We start from the raw sequence: 26,590 nt of genomic DNA on the forward strand, positions 1-26,590 counted from the left end.
CCTTTTGGAATTCCATGGGTCGCATTATCGTAAAAAAGTTTCTTCTTTTCTTGAAAACAAGTTTTTCGATTTATGTGCATGAACAGAATTAGAACGCAGAAAAGCCCTTATTTGAATTAATCAAAAACTGTGCTTTTTATTAATTTGAATGTCCCTTCCTATGTAGCATGATCATATCTAAAATAATGCTTCCAGGCTCAATTTTGCAAAGTAAACACTCGTCGGTCAAAGTTTCAATTGCTTTGAAGTAGAAATTAATGGATATTTCTGCACGTGATTCTCTGCCTTCCTCTTCCCAAGGAAAATGTGAATAATTTACTGTGGTTGGTGTTAAAGTAAATCAGACTTCAAAGGCTGGGCATCGGTTCCTGTGGAGCGGTTGGTGAGGGTTTGTGGCCGTTGCCTCCCAAGCCCCTGCAGCTCCACATTTACACCTCATCCAGCAGACTTCCATGTTGTCGAAAACGATTTAAAAACCCTGCCAATGAAAGCAAGCGGCCTCTGTCCAGAGCTCTCAGGAAGTGACATGTTTATTCTGCTCCGAGTAACACATCCCTGACCCGGCAGATTTCCGCTTTGTTTGCTGTGTTTGGTAGTTGCAGGACAACCGCTTCCCCAACCTGTCATTTCCGTTGGATGTCCGTCAGCATTGCTTGTTCCCTTCGTATTCCTTTCCAGGCAGACCCTCTGGATATTCATGGCAAAATTGGCATATACAGCGCATTGATTATCTATGGGACTCATCCATTTTCAGCGCAGAAAATCCAGTTCTGGGCAAAGGAATTTTATGTTTGCTTGGCAGATGTGGCTAGTGTGGATTTCCCATAGTAACCACTGTGTTTGTATTAGTGAAATTTTAATTTATTTTTCGTTCCTTTTTCTTTTTTTATGGGGAGACAGGAGAGAAAATGTGGATAAATACACTGCAAGTGTCACACCCCGCTCCGTCTGCTCCCGATGTGTGCCACGCCCACCTCGTTACCTCGTGTGATTCCCTGATTGTTCTTACCTGTGATTCGTTACCCTTAGCCTGTCTCTTGTATTTAGTCCGTGTCTAAGTCAGTGTACCCCAGATCTGTCATTGTATTGTTCGTGGATGTCCGTGCCTGTTCTCCGTCTTTCGTGCAATAAACCCCTTTACCGGACTTCCTGGCCTCGCTTGCCTGCTTCCCGGCTCGCCTATTGCCTGAACGTGACAGAAAGTGTGAAGCTGAGGAAAAGCATATTTATTTAATGTATAGGGGGGGAAAGTTAATTACAAAACCAGGATTTCACTTCATGATCAGCGGGGTCAGGCTGCTGGACTGACACTGTTAGGGAGCTCCTGTATAAATTAAACTGAAACTTTAATTAACTGGGAATAAGCTTTAATTAAAACTGCAATAGGCTGAATGCTGCTCCCTTCATTATCACCATTCCAAACCTTAGTTTGATATTTTGCTAACGAGGAGGGGGCCAACGTCCTACTTATTTTCAATCTGTCTCCCTTTTTCAAAGGAATTAATTACTTTTCATTCACAGACCAAAAAAGTCCAGCGGACAGTTCAGAAAATGTTGTCTGAAAGTCAAAGTATCTTTATTGCCGGCTTCACTGGGGTGACATTTTGTTCACATCGACCACAGTGCAAATGAAAAGTAATAAACCGAATATAGATACTGAGACGTAAGCATGACATAAAGACAACACTTAACTGAACAATGGTGGGAAAAGATGTGCAACTTTGGCACTGAACTGGACGAGCAGAATTATGCAATTTCAAGGCTAAACTAATTAATGCATTGCAAGTTCTGAGTCCAGAGTTAGTAGAATCAGAATCAGAATTTTTTAAAAAAACTTTATTGATCCTGGATGGAATCAGAATCAGAATTGAGTTTATTCACCAAGTACGTTCACACAAACAAGGAATTTGCTTTGGTGGTTGGTGCCAGACTTCGAGAGATGAGGTGGTTAATATATAAATATATATACATAGAGTATGTACAGGTACTAATATAAATAGTCCGTGAATGTGGAATATGATACAGCAGTGGAAATATATAAATATTTAAGAGAGTGCATGCTTGTGCTAGGATGGGGAACACAGCAGATAGACAGAGACACCACTGGACACAAGAAACACGACATAACAAAATGAAAAAAGTAATACGTCACAAACAAAACTTAAATAAAATGAAACAGTATAAAAGATAGATGTCAAATAAACTATAATATAAACTCTTTAGGAGATGTGTTTGATAAGGTGCATTTGTGTTCAGAGTAGTCACTCACGCAACCAGTATTTTACATGATAATATTGCACATAGTGTTAAGGTATTCGCCATTCAGAGAGGTTATTGCATAAGTTGGCAGCAGCAGACCCGTTATTACACAACCTAGAAGTATATAAAAGATATACCAAAAGACAGTAATGGAGGGGGACAGTCCTTTTAACAGGACCAGTATTCGATTGGGAGGGGCCAGACTGACAGCATTGAAAAAGACTGAGGATAAAAGCTGCTAATTAGCCTGGATATGAGGCTGCAGAACCCAGAGGTGGAAAGTTTAGTTTCAGGTCAAAATATTGTTTCAACCAATCAGTTGAGTACTGATTGGTGTGACTCCTTATACTCACATAGCTGGTTGATCATGGTCTGGATTTGTACTTTCTGAACCTGAACTTTTCACTCTGGCAGAACCTCATAGCAGATGGCAGCAGAGCAGAGATATTGTGAGTGGGGAAAGACAACAGATATGTGTTATCTTCCAGGAAGGTAATGATTGTGAGTGAGCGTTGGATCCAGTGAAAGTCCCATAACGGGTGCATGGTGATGTGTGACAAGGTGGGACACCTCTTTCGCTCTTAGTGCTCATTTCTCTGGGTGTTACAAATGTTCTGGATCTTTCTGGGAGGGGTTTCTGGGAGCTGACTGAGCAGGGTACCCTCTGTAGCTGTGCCCCACCCTTTGAAATCCAGAAAGCATGATGTTTACGCTAAATCCCCGCGGGTCAGCCATGGGCGGGAGAATTAGATATTGGGTAGCTGTTCAATTCATTAAAACGGCAAACTGAATTTATGCTAAAAATAAAATTAATCTATATGGTAAATATTGGGCTAAATTGATTTACAGAGTGTATAACTATAATGTGAAATCTGGAAAATTTATCTAAACACATAATTACCATAGATCTGTGTGGTGATAATAATAAAAATAATAATAATATGCAAACGCCTATTAAAATTAATTAAATTGCTGAGATTTAACTTGAGTCAATAATGAAATAACCCTTGATTGAGCCTGGGTGAAATTCACATAAGCTGAAGGAAAATAAATTTCATAACAGTGACCGATTACAAGATGAAACGCACTGCAGGACTCATTCATCTTCGTGTTCCTACAGGACAGGCAGGACCTCCATTTAAAATAGAACCCATAAAGATGGGTATTATGATGACATCAGTAACAAACGGAATATGGAGGTGGGGTCTATCAAGAACTCAGACCCCAAATCAAGATTAAATATGTCAATTTACCCTCAAAATGTGGTTCCTCGGCTCCAAACTTTTCATTATAATGGAGTTTCAGATTGATGACATGAAAATGTGAGTCGATTTTTAATTCAGGTAGTTATTACATGTAGGCTGTAAAGTAATATGTGCTATTTCCTCTGTTCACCCCTTTTTTTAATAAGCAGTTAAATTATTAAGGTCATGGTGACCCCTGGTTTGTCCTGTGAAGGCACTGTGTGTATGGGCTGATGTACTGTATATGAGCTGTGTGTATGGTGCTGTAAGATTCCCGTAACCTCCCCCCCCCCCCCAGTGACACATAGAAATATGCAACGAGCATTTAACGAAGGCTGATTTACTGTATATCCTCAATTGACATAAATGAAATGAGTTTTTTTAATTATAAAACCCAAATGCACGACGTTATCGTAGAGGGTTGGGCATTTTAAAGACTTTGGCACGTTTCCCAAAGAGTCCACTCTTAGGCCAACCCGCGCGATAAAGAGGCGTGCTGCTGTTCGAGTTTCCGTCGGCGCAAAAAAAGGGACTCGGGCCGCCTCCTTTAATCCGGAGGAGCCGACCTGACACACTGTGTCCAGCCGCGGAGCGTCGCCGTTTTCACGCCCTCGATGAAGATTTCCTGAATCGCAGAGAGGTTCAGTGGTACCTAGGACTGCGCCCTGGCCGGAGGCCGAGCCGGAGGATTGCGGTGCTCGGCAGACCGCGCCGGGATCGCTCTTTGGTAGGATCAAGCCCGCACAGCTTGTGCACGTAAAAGTACAGACAGTGCGAGACACTTTATCTTAGGGATGTCAGTTCAGCTTTCGGTTTGACATCCTGATTATATCTAAACCGCCTTTACATGGACGCGGTATCTCACATTTCCAGTTTACGACAGGCAGCGATTTAAACGTGATCTTTCATTATCTCTCCAGGAACCATCCTAAGTGTAGAGCTGCCGTGCACCGTCCGTCCAGTCCTGCCCAGCCCAGCTCAGCCCAGCCGCATAACTCACGCCTCCTCCCGGCGCGACGCTGCATCAGCTGCCCGGCGGCCGATGGATACTGCGGAGCAGCTAGGTGCGCCCTCTGCCGACGCTGACGCGGCCAGGGGGCCGGTCCTATGCTTAAAGGAACCGAATCCTCCGCGACAGAAATACCCGGGGCGGTGGCAGATGCCTCCCGGCAGTTTTGATTTGGTTTATGTATTTACTGAATTCCTCTCCTTGAGTATGAAAGCTACATTGATTTATGAGAGTCAGCTGTGTGTTTCACAAAACCTCATTGTTATGCTATTGGATCGTGCAGTTAAAATACTAGATTGGCTAGATGCATTTAATTCCAGGCACATGCGGTTTTGTTAACTGCATTCCTAAAAGAGGGTGAGCAGTACAGACAGGGACAGTATCCACCCCCCCGTGTCCCCCACCATCTGCACCCCTGGACAGGAAAATAAGTGAGTACAGTGTCTAAAAATGAGTTCATGTGAGGGGAGAGGAAGTCAGTGAAACCACGAGGATCACTAGTCTTGTGGATAGATATTTTGTGTTTTAACTATTCTGTCTTGGAAGACAGTGGATACTAACAGTTCTTAAAGAGCAGCACTGTGACATTCCTTGGGGCATGGGTACGTATGACACTGTGTCCCTATATATAGACATGGAGGTGATGACTCCACTCATCGAAGACTTGGGGCTGCATTCTGAGGAGAATTCGGATGAGGACTGTGACCCTGAATTAGCTCCGGTGCAGAGGAATTACGACCTGAGCACCCGTCAGGGCATTACGTGAGTATCCACGCTGACCTCCGGATTCCGGATATCTGTAAAGAGGATTTTCAGCTTTGATCGTTTGTTGACTCTGTAAATAACCCTCACGCCACATACACCATGATATAGTCAGCCCTGTTCTTTCATTAAATATTTATCATTTCTTGGGACAATTTCATATAAACAAATTTGTCAGGTACGCTTAGTGGCTAGTTTATTAGGGCCAAGTAGGTAGTACTGGCTAGAACCTGTTTTATACCTACAGTAGCTAGCACCGGATAGGATGCACTTTATTAGGGACTGCATGCTAGTACCAGGTAGGACCTGCTTTATTCAGGACTCCTGGGTGGTATTGGGTAGGAACCACATTATTATGGATAACTAGGTACTACCGGGTAGGACCCACTTTATTCGGGACTCCATGGTAGTAACAGGTAGGACCTGCTTTACTCGGGACTACTAGATAGTACCGGATAGGAGCCGCATTGTCATGGACAACTAGCTAGGACCAGGTAGGACCTGCTGTATTAGGCATAACTAGCCAGTACAGGGTAGGACCTGCTTTGGCAATCACCTGACTTGTGCATTCAGAGAAGCCTTCTGAACACCACTGCTACACTGAGCAGTTATTTTTGCACTTCCTTTTAACTTAACAAGTCTGCCCATTCTCTTCTGCCGGCTCTCATTAGCAAGGAGTTTTCACCCACAGAGCTGATGCTGACTAGATGTTTTTGTTTATCACCCCATTCCCTGTAAACTCTGGGCTCTGTGGTGTGTGAGAATCCCTGGAGGGCGGCTGTTTCCTAGATGCTTTCTAATGTTTAGTTGAACAGTAAGTGAATCTCCTTACCCTGACTGTGTTGTTTGCAGTTTTATTAACATGATGGATCAGGCTGTTTGCATTAGCATGTAGGCTTGATATATTTGTGAGGTTTTTGCTGGTATTTCTCTCCATACATGTCTGGTAAATTCTCAGAGTGAAGTTATGTATGATCAAATTGGTGCTTTAGATGTAATCTAAACTCTGAAAGTGAGCAGGTAAACGGTGTGTCCTGACTCTAGGGGTGAGATGGTAAACAGTGTATCCTGACTCTGGGGGTGAGATGGTAAACAGTGTGTCCTGACTCTGGGGGTGAGATGGTAAACAGTGTATCCTGACTCTGGGGGTGAGATGGTAAACAGTGTGTCCTGACTCTGGGGGTGAGATGGTAAACAGTGTGTCCTGACTCTGGGGGTGAGATGGTAAACAGTGTGTCCTGACTCTGGGGGTGAGATGGTAAACAGTGTGTCCTGACTCTGAAGGGTGAACAGGAAAAGAATGTGTCCCGACCCTGGGGATGAGATGGTAAAGAGTGTGTCCTGACTCCGAGGGGTGAGATGGTAAAGAGTGTGTCCTGACTCCGAGGGGTGAGATGGTAAAGAGTGTGTCCTGACTCCGAGGGGTGAGATGGTAAAGACTGTGTTCCCACTCAGATGGGTGAGATGGTAAAGAGTGTGTCCCGACTCCGAATGGTGAGATGGTAAAGAGTGTGTCCCGACTCCGAATGGTGAGATGGTAAAGAGTGTGTCCTGACTCTGAAAGGGGATTGGTTGCTGTGGATGACAGGCTTGAAAGCTTGGAGGTGCTGTCATGAAGAGAATTCAGTTGAGGATCCAGCAGTAACTTTGAGTCTTTTGTTTTATAGGTTTTTTCAAACTCTCATCCATTTGCTGAAGGGGAACATCGGCACAGGTGTGCTAGGCCTTCCTCTGGCCGTGCGGAATGCTGGAATTATTGTAAGTGGGATAATGTCACATCATGTCCTGAGCCTATACCTCACAGCTCTCTATGTATATTGCTCAGTTCACAGTAATTTCCTTCTGATAGTCATGTTCAGGCCTCTGCATCATGAATCACCAGTGGTGGATTCATCTGTGGTGCTGATACACATATTTATGAGTGGTTTGTGGATTGCTGGAGGCAGATGTTTGTTTTGGACAAAGGTTAGCCTGCAAAGGTACAATACCATACAGAGGAGGTTGAGGAACATGCAAGGTCACTTGCGAAAAGCGACTCTATGCTCCCTGCTGTGTCTCAGGGAAAGGTCTCCTTCAGGGTTGGAGTTAACTTAGAGTTAAGTTGACCTAGAACCTTCTGGAGCTCTTCACGCTAGACCAAGTGTTATTGGGTCTTCTGTATGATGATACCTTCTTTGTCTCACCTTCTGACTCTGAAAGGGAGAAGGTTAGAGTCAGGTGGAGCTCCCAGCTCTGGGTATCGATTACTAACCACGTCTGGAAACCTACTAAACATAGTAGTACACACAGCAGTCTATAGGGTTCTGGACTGTTCTAAACCCAGACAAGAACTAATCAAAGGCTTATTTATTTAAATTTACTTCACTGATTCTTGGGTTGGGTAATCTAAAATGTTCCACACTGGTGCTGTTTTGTACTGAGGTTGAAAATGCCTCTGGTATGGAGGCACTGGATAATTTTGAACAGGACAAATATGGATTTTTTCCCCCAATTTGATATCATTACGTGTCTCACTTCCTTCCAGATGAAGTCGTTCTCATCTCAAAATCTTCATGCAGCAGTTCCATCTGCTTGATGTTATCCTCTCACAAAAACCTTAACAAAGGGGATCTGAGGATTCTTTTGGTGGAACACTTTTATTGACTTAAGTGTAAAAAAAAAGTGCTTTACTGTAAAATGTATTTCTTTTGCCTCCCAGAGTAGTAAAAATTCAGTGAAGCAGAGAGGATCCAGACCAAGAAACTCAATATTTCATACAAAGTACCCAGACCACTGGAGGGTTCCCAATTGATTTATTTATTTCTCCTGCAGACCAGCTCTGTCCTTGTTTGGCTTTAAAGGAAACCTTTCTTAGGCAGCAAAGTGACAGTCATGAGGACAGGATGCCCAGCTGGGTACCGAATCAGGCTCCCAGTGACCTGGCTCAGGCTAGTTTGGTCTGTCAGACCTGATTCTGCATATTGCACCTTAGTCAGCATATTTTGGACAATGACATTTCAATTATTGTCCTTGATAGTATCAGGATGTGTAGTTGAATTTAGCTCACAGTGACATTGCCGATATTGTCAGGCCAGCGTTTTCAAGGGAAGTTTTACTTGATGAAGTTTAATTCCTTAAGATTAAATACTGACTCATAATGCTTCAAAATGTATATTTATTAAAAGAAATATATATTTTTTTTAAAGTTCGGTGCCTTTGGGCACATAATATGTCATGGTTTTCAGGGCAGTGAAAGGGCATCTGACCAGGAACTTAAACCACAATTACATATAAACATAAGGTGACCAGAAAATCTATGTCAGGGAGGACACTTTGAGCTAGGATGACATTTGTAAACTATCATTTAAATTAAAAAGACCTGGATTTCACTTAAGCACTGAGTTCTTGCTGTGTGCTGATTGGTCAGTCTCCTATAATCATGCACGTGTCACTAATGTTAATGTGAAACAGCTGGATGAGTCTTTCAATCAACGAGACAAACCAGTCAGAACTCAAGAAGAATTATTTAGCTAAGCCTAGGAGCCTTTCAATTTTAAAGTAGTTTGTAAAATCTAAAGTAGCTCAAAGTGCCTTCCTTGACATAGACTATCTGGTCACCCTATATAAACATTACACTATATTGTGAGCTTTTGCACGCAGTCACATGGATAGCATCTTGTCATGTTTGTATGCTGAATTAAGAATTGATTTAATAACCCTTGTCTTCTGCTTTTCTTTCTTACTGGTAAGCTCCTTATGAGCTGTGTAGGTTATTTAACATTTCAGCCTAATCTATCAGATTAATTCATCTGGCACCTGGGCTTGCTGTTTGAATGATAACTCTGTGTTCCCCGTAGTGGGCCTGTTAGCTAAACATTTACTTTGGTGGGGCTTATTAGCCCTGTGCTAACCATCGGGCTGCTCTCTGTGCATTTCCTAGGTTTAGGCGGGTTAGCTTGATGCTAACCATTCACATATTTTCCATCTGTTCCCTTGGTGGGGCTCATTATCTTAGTGTCAACATCTGTCTGCTCTCTGCAAACTCCCTAGGTTGAGGTCTGTTAGCCTGATGATAGCCACTTGCCTTCTCGCTCCCAGTTTTCTATGTGTGGGCCGTTAGACTGATGCTAACCATCCACCTGTTCAGTCTGTATCCCTTCATTGGGGTTCATCACCCTAATGCAAACCATTAGTTCCCCACATGTTCCCTATGTCGAGGTCTTTTAGCCTGATGCTAGCCACAGGCCTACTATGTGCTGTCTATGTGTGGGCTGTTAGACTGATGATAACCATCTGCTTGCCCTCTGTTTGTTTCTAGGTAGGGCCCATTAGCCTGGTGCTAATCGGGGTGGTGTGTGTACACTGCATGCACATCCTGGTCTCCTGCAGCCATCACCTGTCTGAAAGGTAACATTGGTAGCTCTTGTTTACCTCGTGTTTGAGCACAAGGCCGTCCCATATAGCTGGTGCTGAGAATCGGCAAGCTCTTATTTAAATTTGACATCCGTTACCCTACAGTGGATGAAGATGACCTCTTCCTTGGGGCAGTCTGCCCTGGACACACGGCTGGCCCCAGGTGAGGTCGGGTTAGACAGCTGTGCGGGAATCCTGTTGAATCCCTTGGTCCTCATAAATGGGTCATAAATGCATCAATCTTCATTTTGGGTGAATAAGCTCCCCAAAACACATTGTTCCTGGTGTCCCTTGTATAGACCCACCTTTTCTGTAACTGAAAAAGCCCCTTCAGTGTAGTTCTGACACTGTCCCCTTATGGCCTTTTCTGTAATGGCCTCATAATGACCTTTCCAATCACCATTGCAACATGGCAACCAAAGAACGTACAAAATTCCAATCGGCGTACCAGGACTAGGTAAAACAGCTACGAAGGTCCAGTCAGCATACCGATACCCCCTAAAGCATGTACCGATGTCCAATCAGCATACCGATACCCCCTAAAGCATGTACCGATGTCCAATCAGCATACCGATACCCCCTAAAGCATGTACCGATGTCCAGTCAGCATACCGATACCCCCTAAAGCATGTACCTATGTCCAGTCAGCATACCGATACCCCCTAAAGCATGTACCTATGTCCAGTCAGCATACCGATACCCCCTAAAGCATGTACCTATGTCCAATCAGCATACCGATACCCCCTAAAGCATGTACCTATGTCCAATCAGCATACCGATACCCCCTAAAGCATGTACCGATGTCCAATCAGCATACCGATACCCCCTAAAGCATGTACCGATGTCCAATCAGCATACCGATACCCCCTAAAGCATGTACCAATGTCCAATCAGCATACCGATACCCCCTAAAGCATGTACCTATGTCCAATCAGCATACCGATACCCCCTAAAGCATGTACCGATGTCCAATCAGCATACCGATACCCCCTAAAGCATGTACCTATGTCCAATCAGCATACCGATACCCCCTAAAGCATGTACCTATGTCCAATCAGCATACCGATACCCCCTAAAGCATGTACCGATGTCCAATCAGCATACCGATACCCCCTAAAGCATGTACCTATGTCCAATCAGCATACCAATACCCCCTAAAGCATGTACCTATGTCCAATCAGCATACCGATACCCCCTAAAGCATGTACCTATGTCCAATCAGCATACCGATACCCCCTAAAGCATGTACCGATGTCCAATCAGCATACCGATACCCCCTAAAGCATGTACCGATGTCCAGTCAGCATACCGATACCCCCTAAAGCATGTACCGATGTCCAATCAGCATACCGATACCCCCTAAAGCATGTACCAATGTCCAATCAGCATACCGATACCCCCTAAAGCATGTACCAATGTCCAATCAGCATACCGATACCCCCTAAAGGATGTACCGATGTCCAATCAGCATACCGATACCCCCTAAAGCTTGTACCGATGTCCAATCAGCATACCGATACCCCCTAAAGCATGTACCGATGTCCAGTCAGCATACCGATACCCCCTAAAGCATGTACCGATGTCCAGTCAGCATACCGATACCCCCTAAAGCATGTACCTATGTCCAATCAGCATACCAATACCCCCTAAAATGTACAAAAGTCCAGCCAACATACATTACCAGTCAAAGGTTTTTGTACACACTGAGATTTTCTACATTTGCATGTTACTCACTTAATATTTACTAAAAATACACTCAATATTCTTTGCTGTCAAATAAATTTACAGTATTTTTAAGTACCTTTTAGCTAAGTACCTTTTTTGATTCATCAAAGTAACCTCCTCTAGCAGTTATAACAGCAGATAAAATTCAAGGCATTCTTTCTACAAGGGACATTAAATACTGCTCACTTGTGGGATGAAACAGGTAACTTGTGCATTTAAAGTTAAAGGACAGCCTAGAATTTGACTCTGCCATCACCACACAACCAGTTAATAGGGTGTCAGACATTCACTATTACGTACTATTTCCATGTTATAAAGGAAACTTGTTTTAAAACTTTGTTTTAAATGTTTCATTTGTAGTTGTTCACTAAATTTTCTTTCAAAGCTTAAAAAGAATAATAAAATCTGTGGTTTATTAGATAAATGGAAAAGTGGTAAAAAATTGTTGATATGCAAATCTTTTGACTGGTACCAAGATCCCCAAGAATGTGCAGAGACCCAGTCAGCCTGCTGTGCATGTTAGGGCAGTGGTATGCTCTTTCTCCTAGCGCCTGTGTGTCAGTGCCGTGTCCCGTAGCTGTGCTGGGGGCTCATGGCATCGAGAGCACATTGCGGGGCTCTGAAGTTGTTTGCAAATGAGAAAAAGCACGCTGTGTAATGCATTTAAATGTTTGCTGTGGATCTCATGCAGAAATAGTGATGAATAATTCATCGTCCGTCCGTGCTTGGAGTGTGTAGTGTGACTGTTGTCGTCCCTCAGCTTGTGGCGCAGCACCCCCTAAGTCTCTTATATGGAGGAGGGGTCACTTGGATGTGCACGTGCCCTGATTTTCCATAGCGGGTTTCTGGGTCGGCTGTTGATGAGGGTGTAATTGCAGTGCCCCAACTGTGACTGTGGAGTGTCAGCCGTCATTGTAATTTCAGAAACCCCCCCCCCCAGGAATCCAAGGTGCGAGCTGCTGTTTGGCACCACATGGCTGAAGCTCCTCCTCATGTTTGCACTCCCCATCCCTAACAGGCTGAAGAGACCTCCCGCGGGGTACAGTGACACCGTTGCCTTGGCCATGGAACACAGCTCCTTCCGGAGTCTTGGGAGGGGGGCGTCATTCGGCAGGTGAGGGCCCCTAACCCCCTGTGGGCAGTGCCTCTGGTGCCTCGAACCTCGTGCTCGGTGGAATAGCCACATCTCCACTGGGCTCTTGAGAGAGGCCCATAACCCCCCCAAAAAATGCTCCAGGCGCACCAGATAAATGGCTGACCCTAAGCTCCGCTCACGCCTCTGTATCTGTGTGTGTATCTGAAAGGACAGCAGGACTGGATATATAAAGACTAACACATTCTAATCTACCTGTGCTCCTAAATGTATAGTCATTTAAATGCCAAGTAGAATCATCAATTTCATATTTACGGTTTCAGCCAGTCCGTGTTCATGTCCTTGTTATCTTTCAAGGTGCAGAGCAGTCTTTCTCAGCCCGGCCCTCGGGGAACAGCAGAGACAGTCCATGGTTTTGCTCTACTGGTAGCTGGGAGGGAGCAAAAATGTGGCCCATCTGCGGTTCCCTGAGTACTGGATTGGGAAATACCAGTGCAGAAGGATCGCGGTGCTGGTATTTGTTTTTAGATTAACCCCAACTCACGATGCCTTGCTGAAGTATTTATTCAGGCTGGGGCTCCAGCGTCCCTCTATACATAGTTTAAGTGTTTTGGTGTAGTCAAGCCTATTAACCTGCAGAGAAGTCCTAGATACCGAGCCCCTCTAGGCTGCCCCGCTCCTGCCTGACCAGAGAGGTCCTAGATTCCGAGCCCCTCTAGGCTGCCCCGCTCCTGCCTGACCAGAGAGGTCCTAGATTCCGAGCCCCTCTAGGCTGCCCCGCTCCTGCCTGACGCCATGTGGGCCCTTCTTGTGTATACAGACATCTGGTGAACTTCTTTCTGGTGCTGACCCAGCTGGGCTTCTGCAGCGTCTACTTCGTCTTCCTGGCGGAGAATGTCAAACAGGTACACCATCACCACCACCACCCTCTCAATGAACTGGAATCCCATTCAGCCTGCTTTCTTTCCCTGTGTGCTTACAGGGCTATGCTGCTGGTTACACTCTGACCCTGTTCTGGATTAGCCATTATGACAGCAGCTCTGCCCCATACAGACTTCAGTATAAGTCGTATATTTATAGTGAAACTACACAACAGAGAGAGGATGTAGAGCGACCACCTTCTTTTCTTGTGGAAAGTGGATTTAAAGTAATTCATACCCAGCTTCAGTTAAAGTAATTCATACCCAGCTTCAGTTAAAGTAATTCATACCCTGGTTGTTATGAGTATATATATATAGTGGTTCTGTTAAATGATTAAAAATCCATTATAGATAATATATTAATGTATTAATGGCCATGGCACTGCCACTAGGTATTAATAAATGTAATAAATTGTATGTATCACCTCAAGGAATCCAACATTATTTTTTTCTAGTTGCAATGACATGAGATTTTCCCTAGAAGGCGCTGTTGGCTCACTTTGGAATTTCCTCTCTTAATCTCCGTGAGCAACACCGTCTCCAGCCCCTACTGGCGGTGCCTGGTGCTCCGAACCTCCAGCCCCTGATAACGTGGCGAATCGTGAGAAGCACTGAAATGCAACGTGCTGCTCTGCTCTCTCACTGCACGCTCCGGCCGGCTGCTGAAGCTCTTATCTGAGGGCAGTGTTCAGCACGTCCCCGGGCCCTGAGCACCCTGTCAGAGCCTGAGCAAAGCTCCTTATCATGCCCTCTTACTGGGGGATTCTCTATCATAATGCTCAGATGTAAACAGAATCTGATACAATAATATAACAGTATAATTTATAATAATTCTGTTTTATTGCATTGCCAATGAAATTAGTTAATTTTTCTTCCAGCTCTTCTAGTGTTAGCATTCTAGCTGATCGTTTGTCCACCATGCCACCTTGCTATTAGTCTAGCAGCCCCACCCATTGTTCTCCAGTTAAATACAGCCTGGGGCCTCTCTGCCAGTTAATCCCGCTGTGTCTGACCCACTTGCTAAGCGGCTCCTACGGTCGCCTGACCTGTTGGCTTGGGTTGCTCGCGGGATGTGAGACATTTCTGGCCTATTATACACTAAGCTTTGATTCGAGCCCAGAGCATTGCAGTTTGCTTGTCGACGACAGTGTAATCATTCGTCCCGACACTAAGGTCATGTGACCTAAAGGTCCAGTGCTGTGTGGCTTTTTGGTTACGTGCATTGTGTGCTAGAACAGTGTCCGCTAAGGAAACAGACAGTCAGCACTGTAATAAAAACCACACACATATCGCCTTGTTATCCCTAGGGGACGATAACAAAATTAGCATGCCAAGGAATTGTTTTGTTTCCGTAGCTTGCTCGTCGTAATTAAAGCACAAGCACGTGGTTGGCGATTCACGCTTATGATGAGCGTTGCCCTTCCGTGGCCCCCGCACGACGAACAAGAATTGATGGGAGATGGCGGGGACGAGCGAGCCTTCCTGGGGAGATCGGCTTTCTCTCTCACTGTTGAATATTCATCGGCAAGATTTTCTGATCGTTATTTTGGCCCTTATCGACGCCGGGACGGCATCTGCCCTGACTGAGCCTTGACGATAAGCTCACAGTGATGTTCTCACAGGGGCTGCTGTTTCATCGCCATACGCCGTGTTGCAATTTTTACGTTAAGGTATTAACTAAGCTGCCGGAAAGATTGATTTTCACGCGCTAAATGGCAGCCTGACACAGAACATCGCACTTTGTGCCTGAGTGCTTTCCCCCCCCCCCCCCCCCCCTCAAATTTCCGTTTGAATTAAACAGAGTGAATTAAAATCTAACCTTTCTTCAGCAATATCGTTTATGTAACACATCGTAATACAATCATCTGTGTAAAAATTACACTTGTTAAATAAATATCCACTTATATGAGTCATGTAGAACTCATTATCTGGGCGGAGGCAGCTGTAATTAGCATGACTTACAGTCCTGGCTGATTCTGGGAACGAGCTCTTAGGATCCTGAGGTCACACATTCCGTTCAATAAAATTCAGTTCTATTTATTTTTATATAGCGCCTTTCACAACAGAGTCGCCCCGTGGCACGTTATATGGGTCTGTTGTGATACAACATTATTAAGAGAGAATAATTCAAAGACAGGGAAAAATTAAAGACGAAAAAATTAAAGAAAGCATGGTTTGTTCGTTAATTGGACATCATTCATTAGTTAATACGGCATTGTTAATTGTCTCCCTCAGGTGGTGGAGGGGTACTGGGGAAACAGCACGGAGTCGCCCCCCCGTGGCTTCAGTGGTGGCAACGTCACCATGGAGACGGGCCCCGAGCCCTGGGCCCTGGACCTGCGGCTCTACATGCTCTTCTTCCTGCCCTTCCTCGTGCTGCTGGTCTTCGTCAGAGACCTCCGGAGCATGGCCGTGCTGTCCTTCCTGGCCAACCTATGCATGGCCGTCAGCCTGCTCGTCATCTTCCGGTACATTCTGAATGTAAGGCCCCGCTACAGCTCCGTGGTTCTCACGCTCGTGGGACACAGCGGCACTCATCCAAACATTTTCCCCACCTCGGCCTTTCCTTGGTCTTTCCGTTTATTAATATGTGATTGAGGTTTCCATCAGAGCTAATTGCTTTTGACGAATAACCCCCATTAATTGTTGTAATAAGTTTGATATTTTACTGTTATGTTTTAGTCTATGCTTTCGTAGTAATTATGAACGGATGGATGGATCTTTTGAAAAGCCCTTTGTTACTCTTTTTGGCCCCTGCCTTGAGCTCAGTGGGGCACAGAAGCCCTCTGTCGTTAATTTCCCGGCTCTTTTTGATTGGCTGCGGTTCTCTGGTGTTTATCTGTGGGCGGGTGGCCCGTCTGTACAGGCTGCCAGCAGGCTACTTTCTTTTGGATGCTGTCCCAAACTGTGCTGATCAATCACACTGATGAATTATGTTTAAATGGGGTTAATTAGGGGCACTGCTGCCTCAGCCACGGCCTTCTACCTGCAGGGCTTCTGCATGCCCTGCTCTTGATAAGAAAGTGCATTGCTTTCTTAAATTTCTCAATGGAGCGTCACCGAGGTGACGTACCTACAATGTGTAGGATTAGACCCGACGCCCTCATGCTGCGTCTCTCTCACAGGATGTCGGGGACCCACACCGTCTCCCCTATGTCTCCAGCTGGAAGAGGATTCCCTTTTTCTTTGGAACAGCCATTTTTGCCTTCGAGGGAATCGGAGTGGTATGTAGCCGTCATCTCCTCAAAGGCCCGTCATTACCGTCTGCTGGTACACCCCCCCCTGAAAAAAGGCTCCCGTCCCCAGGAGCTGTCAGCAGCTGCCCCCACCCTGGGACTGTCTGAAGAACTTGTCCCAGTGCTGTTTTTTCACTACCATGTGAAGATACTGGGGTTTAATTTGAACCCGGGAGACGCATTATCATGTTGTGTCTACGGTAACGCTAACTAGCCCACAACCGCCAGGGATGATTTATGAGTCGACACTTTAATGTATCGATCGAGGAGCAGAGACGTCCTCACTCAGAAGAGCAGGGAAATTAATCAGCTGGGAGGTAAAATAAATTTGGAGTTTAGCGGTGAGGTGCAGCCAGGGCCAGCAGAGCCTGTTAGATCCAAGCAGGGCTGAAATCTCAGTCTGCTAGTGAGTGCATGTCATTCTAAAGGAGCTGTATGAGACTCCATTTATCCCCCCAAGAGTCAGGAGAACAGGCCAGGGGGGTCAGCTCTTGGCTTTGAACGTTTGGCTGGATGTGAACCGAAGGAAGTGATGCGTGTTGGATCCTGAAACACTAAAGGTTTCCATCCATGAGTCTCTGATGTTGTGATCAAAAGTAAGCAATCAAGCAGACCCCCATACTCCTTGTGCAAAATGGGGCCAGGTGTCTGTTTTCCAACTCTGCTGGGTGGCGTCTCAGTCATTTATATTCCACAAGTGCCACGAGGTAAAAACTAGACAAACACAAACATAACCAAAGATGTAGCTGCTCCCTCATCACATTGCCCTGTCACCCACCCAGCTGGCCCTAATTTATCTACCTTTGGTGGAGTACGCAGCCAGCTAGGCACCTTCAGGACCTGACGTTCTGTCCCCAGCTTCAGGAGACGCGACACAGGAGCTCCCGACATGCGTGGTTGCACTCAGACACCCGCCAGATGCATCTCTAATGCAAGTTTCTGCAGCTGTCAGAAGCTGCATTTTTACTGGAATAAAGAAATTAGAGGTTTGTTTAAGGCTCACTGTACTTGCTCTTACTCTGTCACTGAACGTGTCCCTATTGCTGATTGCTCACAGAAATGTACTGTCTGAGCAGCAGAAGGGAGAGGGTTAGAGGTCGAGGTAGACAGCCCTGTTATGGAATTGTTATGTAACACACCTGTAACCGTATCGATTCCTTTGTTTGAATTGACAAAGTAATTTGCCACTGCAGCACACAAACACATCTCAGTCCAGTTCCGGAAGCCGAACGCAAGGAGCTGACCGTGTATCACGTCCCGCAGAGTAATTCATTTTCTGATGTTTAACAATGGAAGAAATCCCAGGCCCCCCTTCATCTTTGGGCTTTGGGTGTTTTTGCCTGGTGCTTGGCTCTGCTATAAGTAATTAATGTCTCTAAGAATCCTGTACAATTATTGTATTTCTAAGGTAGTCCCGTACATGGCATGACTGGTTTCTGTTAAGGGGAAATGCTTTGACGCTTCAGGGATTGGGATTTTGCGTACAAGCCAGGACTGGATGTGAAAGAGCGGGAGCTCTTGGACGTTGTGGCGGACAGACCTTTTCTGGACGGTGTGGCCCGTGCTAATGCCAATGAAAGTCAAACGAGAATGCGGCTGATGAATGAATGGGGTTGAGGTGGTTAATGGAGAATTTGGTTGGTTTCAGCTTCCCATTCGTCTTCATTTGATTCTGCTTTTGCTTTCCGTCACATTGCCAGGCAGTTTTAGCTCTAGGCAAATGTCTTTCATAATGAATTTGTTCCAGTTTTCTCCCGGGGCACCGGGGAGGGCGTTCTAGCTGGAAGCGAATGAGGAACCACATCTTACATGGAGAATGTGGGCCTTTTCTGTTGTGTTACTTAAGCGTTTTAGCCTCTGCCATGTATCCCGGAAGGAGCGGTTTTCTCGTGGCTTTGATCTTCGCCCTGTTGGTCTGGCTTCAGATTTGAGACAGAGCTGGACTCCGAGGAAGCATCCAGGCAGCGGAACTGAGACCAGTTTTGTTACGATGCGCTGGGAGCCAACCCATTGCGTTATGATGCTTTGGGCAACCATCCGATCTGGTCGTGATTCGTCGGCCTCTCCTTGGTCATCTTTTGTTTCTGGGTCAGCATGGTGTGACCACTTGTCCAGCTAGCACTGACTGTAGTCCTGAACCTTGTCATCTCTCATTGTTCAGTCTGATGCGGATCAGGTAAATACATACTATGTATATCATAAATTTCACATTGTCTTCTACTCAAGGTCTTTTCTTTCAAAAGGTCCCCATCAGCTTTAATTTGTTCTAGCCCATAATTTCCCTTGTCTAATGCTGTGCCTTTCAGACCTGAATCACAATAAGGGCTTCTTCCCGATCAATTGCAAACTCTCGAATGAGAAATTTCCCAAGACATTTAACTTGATTGAAGCACTGACTTTATGTGGTCATGGGGATGCTGTTAATCATGAAAACCTAGAAAAATGACTGGTGAGTTAGTGTGCTTTACTCTGCATAGGGTAAGAGCCGGCGGCTCAGCACCTCATGCAATCACTCGTGTTGTGTGTGATAGAGACCGTGGGTTGTTGTGTTAAATGTGAAGGATAACTCATGGTTTGGCTCCTTGGATTTAACTGGAATTTTTGCTCCTGATCCTGCCAATAATTAGAGGCGGAGCTATACCTGGGAAAAGGGACAAGGAGGTTGCTGATTGGCTGGGCAGATTAACGTCACACTTCTTGGGGCGTGGGCGTGGCTGGCGTCCTAATTACAGGCCCCAAAGTGGAGCCTGGGGGTGCGTTAAGGTGTTTAATCTTGCCCCTGTGTTCAGGAGCCACTTTGCCGGTGGGATGTGTGACACGCTTTGGGCTTTCGGCTCCGAGTCTCAGCAAGAAGCCTCCCGCACTCAGACGGATTTAGGGAGACTTTTATAAACCGGAAAACTCGGCTCTAAGCGGCTTTGGAATGGCGCTTTTAATTTGCACTTCCTGTCATCTCAGGTCTCCTTTTACAAATCGTTTCCAGATTAGAAAAAGAAACGTACCTGCCTGTATGCCAGGCAGATCTTACCGACTCTCGTACTGAACCTCTGAGGGTGTGATGGTGCATATGCAGTCTTTTCTGTCGGGCAGTACAAGTATTTTGATCTTCTTTGGCCGGATGTCTGAAATGTAGTAATGTGGGCCATCTGCAATATGCATGTCTGTTCATTTCTGTGCTAATATCACGACTCAGGTTACTGCATGGCTTGGCCGCGTTTTCAGTCGTGTCACGCACACTTCAGACTTCAGAAATATGATGTTTGTGCCCCCACCGCGCCGTAAAGTAGCAGATTCTCACACCTCCAGCCTGCTGTTTTTAATGCGTACGTTAACCGCTCATCCCTCTGAGCAGTCATAGAGGAGGTAAGGAGCATGCACTGATTACAGCGCTTTTCTGCACCCACCACACGACAAACCACCTCAGGGATGAGAACCTGAATGCATCACCACACTAGTCCGAATGGACCAGTGTGAGGTTTTTTTCCCGTGGCTGGAGCCACCAACCCCCAAGTTATTCCCTGTAAGTTGGAGGACGTCCTTATAGGGCTGGATGTAGATTAACATCACACCCAGGACGAAGCAATTACAGGTCAAGGGCCTTTGCTCAAGGGCCCGACAGAGTAGGATCACTCTCGGCATTCACTGAATTTGAAGCAGAAACCGTCCAGTTGCTGGCACAGATCCCTGGCCCCAGAGCCACCACTCCTCCCTCCAGTCATACATCATAAAAATTCCCTGTTTTTCTCATGCCTCAAGTGATAAATGCCATAGAGGTGTTTTTGGATGGGGCTGCCTGAGGGGGCGTCGCGGTAATGGGGTCACGTGGATCTTCCTGCCCTCCCCTTCCCAACATTCCCAGTGCCTCGGTCATACTGAGGCAAATAACCATGCTGTTGCTGCATCAGTCATGGTGTGTGAGCTGTCAGTTTCAGTCCTGAGGTGTCACCTGCCACACGGCTGCACTCAGGTTCTAATCCCTAAGGTGGCTTGTTGTTTGGTGGGTGCAGCAACACGGTGTATCAGCATCTTAGTTTCATACTGATCTCATGTTAATTCATCATTAATAAATGTCTTTTATCTGAAGCAGTTACTTTATTTGTTACTGTGTCTAATTCTGTAAACCTTTGTGAACTACTGAAGGAACAAGTCATGATTAACACAAGCGAAAATCTCATGTCTGTTTATCGTTGATGAATCATGATGCATCTTTTCTCAAGTAGCAACTTTGCTAATTTGTTCATGATTTGTTCATAATTTGTGCTTCAATACTGAGTTAGTACTAAGTATGTGTGCCCTGTCAAGTAAAGTGTTACTGATGTATCATTCACCGTGTTTTTTTTTTTCAACAACATTTCCATTGTATGTTAATTTTGTTGCCTGCTTTTCTTGTTTGACGTTAGTGAAAAGCACATTTAATCTGCAGAGTAACAGCCTGCGTCACAGTTGGACGGTGTGAGGGAGCCTCATTACATCTTAATCTGCATTATCCCCCCCTGTCACACAGGCTCAGCACCCACACTTACACATGTGTTGAGGTGATATGTGCACACGCCCAGTCCCTTGGCATTTAAATATGCACATACTGGGGGTCTTAGTGGCTGAACACCCTCCCTGGGCATGCGTGACGCTTTCAGAGCCAGGGGCACAGTGGCACCATGTTTCATCCCCCCCCCCCCCCCCCCCCGAAACATCCTGTGACTTTGTTTTAATCTTGATTATTTTTTTCTTGTTTATTGCCAACTTTTACTTGAACTTCTTAGGGAAGTTCTTCTAAGGTCATGGGCGTTGCCAGACCCCGTTCACTGGGGCAAGTGCCCCAGTATGTATGTGCTGTACCCCAGTATGTATGTGCTGTACCCCAGTAAAATCTGACGTTCAGCTTTCCAATATTATATGGATAATTGGGGGTGGGGAACCTGTTCCCCAGAGTAGCTTTATGTTTAGTACCCCAGGAAAAGGTTTATTTCTTATGCGTTTATATATAAATACGTGTATTTGAAATGCGATTTTATAAAAGTAGGTAAATTTTGATGTTAAGCTTGCATCAACTTAGCTTTTGTGTTTTCCTGTGAATATGCATTTCAATTGATTTCTCTCAGATGAAAATATTGTTTTCATAGATTAGAGAGCTTCCAAATTTATCAAGGTAACAGATGGAACTCGTGTGCCATCCACTGGGACCTCATTATGATAATTCCTCATAGTTCTTTTTGTGAAGCCTCAGATAAGCATTCTTACATGTGGTGCATTCTGGGATTTAGGCCGGTGAAATGCAGCACTTGCTATCCATAATGCTATCTGTTACTCTCCCCTACACTTTCAGAATTATCAGGTAAAAATTTGTACCTTGGCTTGTCACTGGTGCTGTACCCTTGTAATTGTACCTTTTAAGATACAGGAATGGACTCTGAGGAAAATCCCAAAGGTACAAATAGCATTAATGTTCCATCAATGGTACAGAATTGTTCCTCAGAGTCCATTTCCTACAGCTGTGGGGTATAATTTGGCAAACCCTTGAGGGTACAGCCTCAGTGACAAACAAAGGTACAAATGTATACCCTTTTTGCTGAGAGTGTACGTTATTTTATCCACAGAGTCTGTATATTCCCCTCTGGGTAATTTAATAAATGACGTTTCACATGTTTGCACCATCAAGGACAGTTGTGGATATATACTAAAAAATAGCAGACGAATGCTTTGGCATCTGTGATGGATGAATATTCTGGGATATTCCCATCCTGTCATGAGTCATCAGCTGCATGTAAAGAACGTGTGAGAGAAACTTCCCCAAATCCCGCTGTTGTGGTGCAATCTCCATTCTCAATGGGTGCGTTTAGAATATTTTTGTTCGATGAAAGGATGGTGATATTAATTTGGGGTGGTGGGGGGCGGGGGGGATGTTTTCTCCAGTTGACACAAGATCACGCAACCCTAGAACCCGGCAAATTGGGTTTGACGTGTAATTTGCAGTGTCACTTCCTGGTACGGCCTTCAGGCGATAAAAGGCCCAGGTAAGTACTCACCCAGCCTCGCGCTAATTAAACGCTACGCGCTTCGATCTGGAACCAGCCTCGCGCTAATTAAACGCTACGCGCTTCGATCTGGAACGCGCAGAGCCGCAGACACCAAAATTGTATTTTCCCTGCAATTATCCCTATGAAATGAACAAATTCGGCGTGTCGTTTCCTTTAATTAAAACTACCGTTGGTGAAGAAGAGGGCAGAAGCCGGGAGAAACAGACATTAGCGGGCTTTGGAAGCCACGCTCAGGAAATTTAGCGACAGGGGGGCTCTCCTCCCCCTCTTTGTACATCAAAGATGATAATTTTCTCTCCTGTTGTAAGATTTCCTTTATGTTACTTTATTCGGAAGCCATAGTGGTATGATGATGAGTCACCTGTCTGCGCACATTGCTATGGGGCTGAGGGTTTCTGTTCACACATGACAGTGTGGTTGAGGATATGGTGGAATGGGGGGGGGGGGGTGTGTCCTCCAGATTCATCGTTTTGGAGTTGACCCAAGTCAGTCTTCCTCGTGCCCATGTGTTTGCTGCAGGTACTGCCACTGGAGAACCAGATGAGGGCGCCAAAGCGATTCCCCCAGGCACTGAACATCGGCATGGGGATCGTCATAGTGCTGTACGTCACCTTGGCCACGCTGGGATACCTCCACTTTGGGGAGAGCATCAAAGGCAGCATCACGCTGAACCTGCCTCACGACGCCTGGTAAACACGGGCTTTACCTTCTGACACCCCTCTGCTGTGTACCTATTTTATAAATATTTATGGTAAATATAATAATGAATGCATTATGTGTTATGAATGTGTTCATGGATTCCTATAGACAAGGCATTCATTGATAGTATTACTGAAAAAAAATCTTTGTTGGAAAGTTTGGAAGTCGATCAGCGGGTGGGTCAGCCTCTTGAGATGTTCTTATCGGTTGAGCAGCCAGTAACTGGTTGAAGTTTGCTACTGAAGGACATCATCGATGTCAGCTGCAAACAACGAGGCAGCTTCAGGTCCTGTCCTTGTAGCGGTATAGCGTAGGGGAAAAACTCCCATCCCAAGACACCATGGAGAGAGAACACATCGCTTCACATTCTTTTGATAAAGAAAAAAATACTTTAGTGATCTTTATTTAATATTTTTAGCTTTTAGATTTTCCCTCTTCAAAGACTCATACTGTAAATCTAATAATCCACCGTTGTTAGCAGGGATATCAATTGTTAATCACACAAATGCTACATTTTGTGTGTGAGAAACTTTTCTCCCAGAGGTTCGAAGTACAACAGTTTTTGGCAGACTTTCTCGTGGAAAATGCTATACATCTACCTGGGAGACAGCTCTGTCTAAATACTCATCCCCAGTGAGGAGGAAGTGTTCAGTGCCCACTGTGATAGGGTTGCATCTCTTGCGGAGAGCTGACCGTTCTGGCCCTGCACTATGAGATAAGGGCAGACAGCAGTTGATCCATTTTGGATACTAGACAGATGTTACGTTGCCTCAAAATTATGTGGTGGATATTCATAATTATATCTGTATGATCATTTAATCTATATATAAATAGTACTCACATTTGTTCTCAACAATAATCTGGCAGTCACCCTACCCCTCAGTCTGTGGACAGGGTGGGTCCATTCGGGATGTCTCAGCTAATCAGCCTTTTAGGTGTACTGGGAATGGACAGGCGCGTCCGTGGAAATTGGGTGACTGTGAATCAGACCACTGGCGATATTACACCAATAAAGCAATTCATGCTTCATTAATGTCTTGTTTTTAAATGTGCCCTGTCTAGACCTTCAATCAGTCACTGCCACTGTGAGATGTAATTGCTGTAAATATATTTCTTGTATTATATAACCTATATTTCTCCTTTAAATATAAACATTTGTAAGGGGTGGGAGGGTGGTCAGCACTGTCGCCTCACACCTCTGTGACCTGCGTTCAAGTCTCCGCCAGGGTTCCATGTGTGTGGAGTTTGCATAAGTGTGCATGTGTGAATGTGCCCTGTGATGGATTCGTGCCCCATCCTGGGTTGTTCCCTGCCTTGCACCCATAGCCTCTGGGACAGGCTCCGGATTCCCTGTGACCCTGAATAGGACAAGCAGTTATAGAAAATGGATTGATAAACATTTGTATACAATTTTCTTTGACTCTTTAAAAGACTTTTTAGGTAGTTGAGCTGTTTCCTGTCATCCTATGTTTCCTAGTCAGGCAGAAATATGGTTTTGTTTATTTTCATCCTCTGTCCTGTTAGCCTTGTCCATATATTTTCCATGAGGAGAGGGTTTACAATATATGGTTTCTCCCCTCTAGCTTGGAGATGATTTTTGGAACTAATGAAGTTATAATTCAGGGGCCCATTTGACAAAATGCTGCCTCTCCCTGTTCCACTTTTACAAATACAACACAGTAAATCTTTTTTATTTTCTTCTAGCAAGCCAAAGCATTTATAGGTTTGTTTGTTTCAATGATAAAATATCACCAATACACTGAGGTTCCCAGAAGTGGCCTGTGTGTCCCATGGCTCTTCTGGCAAGCATGGGCAAGCTGTGGATGAGGCGGGGGGGCTTTTTTGTGTGTGTGGTCTAGCCATGAAAGAGGCAGGACTCCTTGGTGAGTGCGGGGAAGCCGTAAATAAGATGGACCTCCTCGGTGAGCGTGGCCAAGCCGTGGATGAGGTGGGCCTCCTCGGCGAGCGTGGCCTAGCCGTGGATGAGGTGGGCCTCCTCGGCGAGCGTGGCCTAGCCGTGGATGAGGTGGGCCTCCTCGGCGAGCGTGGCCTAGCCGTGGATGAGGTGGGCCTCCTCGGCGAGCGTGGCCTAGCCGTGGATGAGGTGGGCCCCCTCGGCGAGCGTGGCCTAGCTGTGGATGAGGTGGGCCCCCTCGGCGAGCGTGGCCTAGCCGTGGATGAGGTGGGCCTCCTCGGCGAGCGTGGCCTAGCCGTGGATGAGGTGGGCCTCCTCGGCGAGCGTGGCCTAGCCGTGGATGAGGTGGGCCCCCTCGGCGAGCGTGGCCTAGCTGTGGATGAGGTGGGCCCCCTCGGCGAGCGTGGCCTAGCTGTGAATGAATTCTCCATTGTGGTGTCTTATGCAGTATTTAAGGATGGGGTGACCTAATTTCATTTTCTCCAACTCTGCTATAGGCCTTGATAAGCAGTAACAAGAAATAGTTGCTTTTTAAGTGCTCGTGAGTGCCCCCCTCCTACCCCCAAAATAGGCTATCTCACTATGATAACCCCTATTAATCATTTCCCAGCCGTATGCTAATGCTAATCCTAGAAACACCCCCTCCTGCTTGTTAGTATTAGGCTGGTATTGTGGAAAGACTTTGTGGAGGGCAGGTCCCATGGTTCGTGCTTCAGCTCGGGCACGAGGTTGTACACACCCAGGAAACTGAATCTGATCTTGATCAAAGGCAGTAAGGTACTTAAAGGGTCGTTTGTCTGTTAATTAATTTCCTGATCAATGGCAAGTCCTACCTTTTTTTGGGTCTTGCCAGAAGATTAGCGTAAGAGCTTTAAAGCTGGAGCACTGGAGAGGGACTTTGGGCTCACAAGTGCTGGCAAGGGACGGGGTGAGGTGCTGAAGTGACACGTCTATGGGACATCGGTGTCACTGACTTGGTTAGTGGCACTCTCACGGCATCCCTGATCTCATGCAAAAAAGCAAAAAGAAACCCTTCTGATCTTGCAATGATCCCCTTCGTCTTTTTGAAGCGATATGAGTTTAACTCGTAATCTTGGCAGATAATCTGGGTGTCTCTTTCAGGCCGTATTGTAATGGAGTATAACGCGACAGTAGAACAATGAGATGATTTACGGTCATGTATCTTGCAAGAGCAGGTGGTGCCTCCTCTGGCCAGCACAGCTCCCGTATCTGTGCTGGTGAGATTGGGGATGACTGCCGTTGATTGGGTTGTTAATCATGGCAACCGTGTTATCAGCTCT

At 45.6% G+C, this 26,590-nt stretch overlaps 1 protein-coding gene across 1 annotated transcript in view; it reads left to right on the forward strand.

Annotated features, from left to right (window-relative positions):
- The first annotated feature begins 4,030 nt into the window (after nucleotides 1-4,030).
- slc36a4 (solute carrier family 36 member 4) overlaps nucleotides 4,031-26,590 on the forward strand; it is an 81,207-nt gene continuing 58,647 nt past the window's right edge. Inside the window, exons 1-10 of the mRNA XM_023843831.2 lie at nucleotides 4,031-4,230; nucleotides 4,424-4,567; nucleotides 5,145-5,274; nucleotides 6,942-7,032; nucleotides 9,572-9,660; nucleotides 12,410-12,505; nucleotides 13,305-13,389; nucleotides 15,640-15,885; nucleotides 16,530-16,628; nucleotides 23,195-23,364. Of these exons, the coding sequence (XP_023699599.1) occupies nucleotides 4,546-4,567; nucleotides 5,145-5,274; nucleotides 6,942-7,032; nucleotides 9,572-9,660; nucleotides 12,410-12,505; nucleotides 13,305-13,389; nucleotides 15,640-15,885; nucleotides 16,530-16,628; nucleotides 23,195-23,364 (1,028 nt within the window). The 5' untranslated portion in view covers nucleotides 4,031-4,230; nucleotides 4,424-4,545. The remainder of the gene's footprint in view (nucleotides 4,231-4,423; nucleotides 4,568-5,144; nucleotides 5,275-6,941; nucleotides 7,033-9,571; nucleotides 9,661-12,409; nucleotides 12,506-13,304; nucleotides 13,390-15,639; nucleotides 15,886-16,529; nucleotides 16,629-23,194; nucleotides 23,365-26,590) is intronic.

Source organism: Paramormyrops kingsleyae, chromosome 17 (genome assembly GCF_048594095.1).
Source record: "Paramormyrops kingsleyae isolate MSU_618 chromosome 17, PKINGS_0.4, whole genome shotgun sequence".
Lineage (NCBI taxonomy): Eukaryota > Metazoa > Chordata > Actinopteri > Osteoglossiformes > Mormyridae > Paramormyrops > Paramormyrops kingsleyae.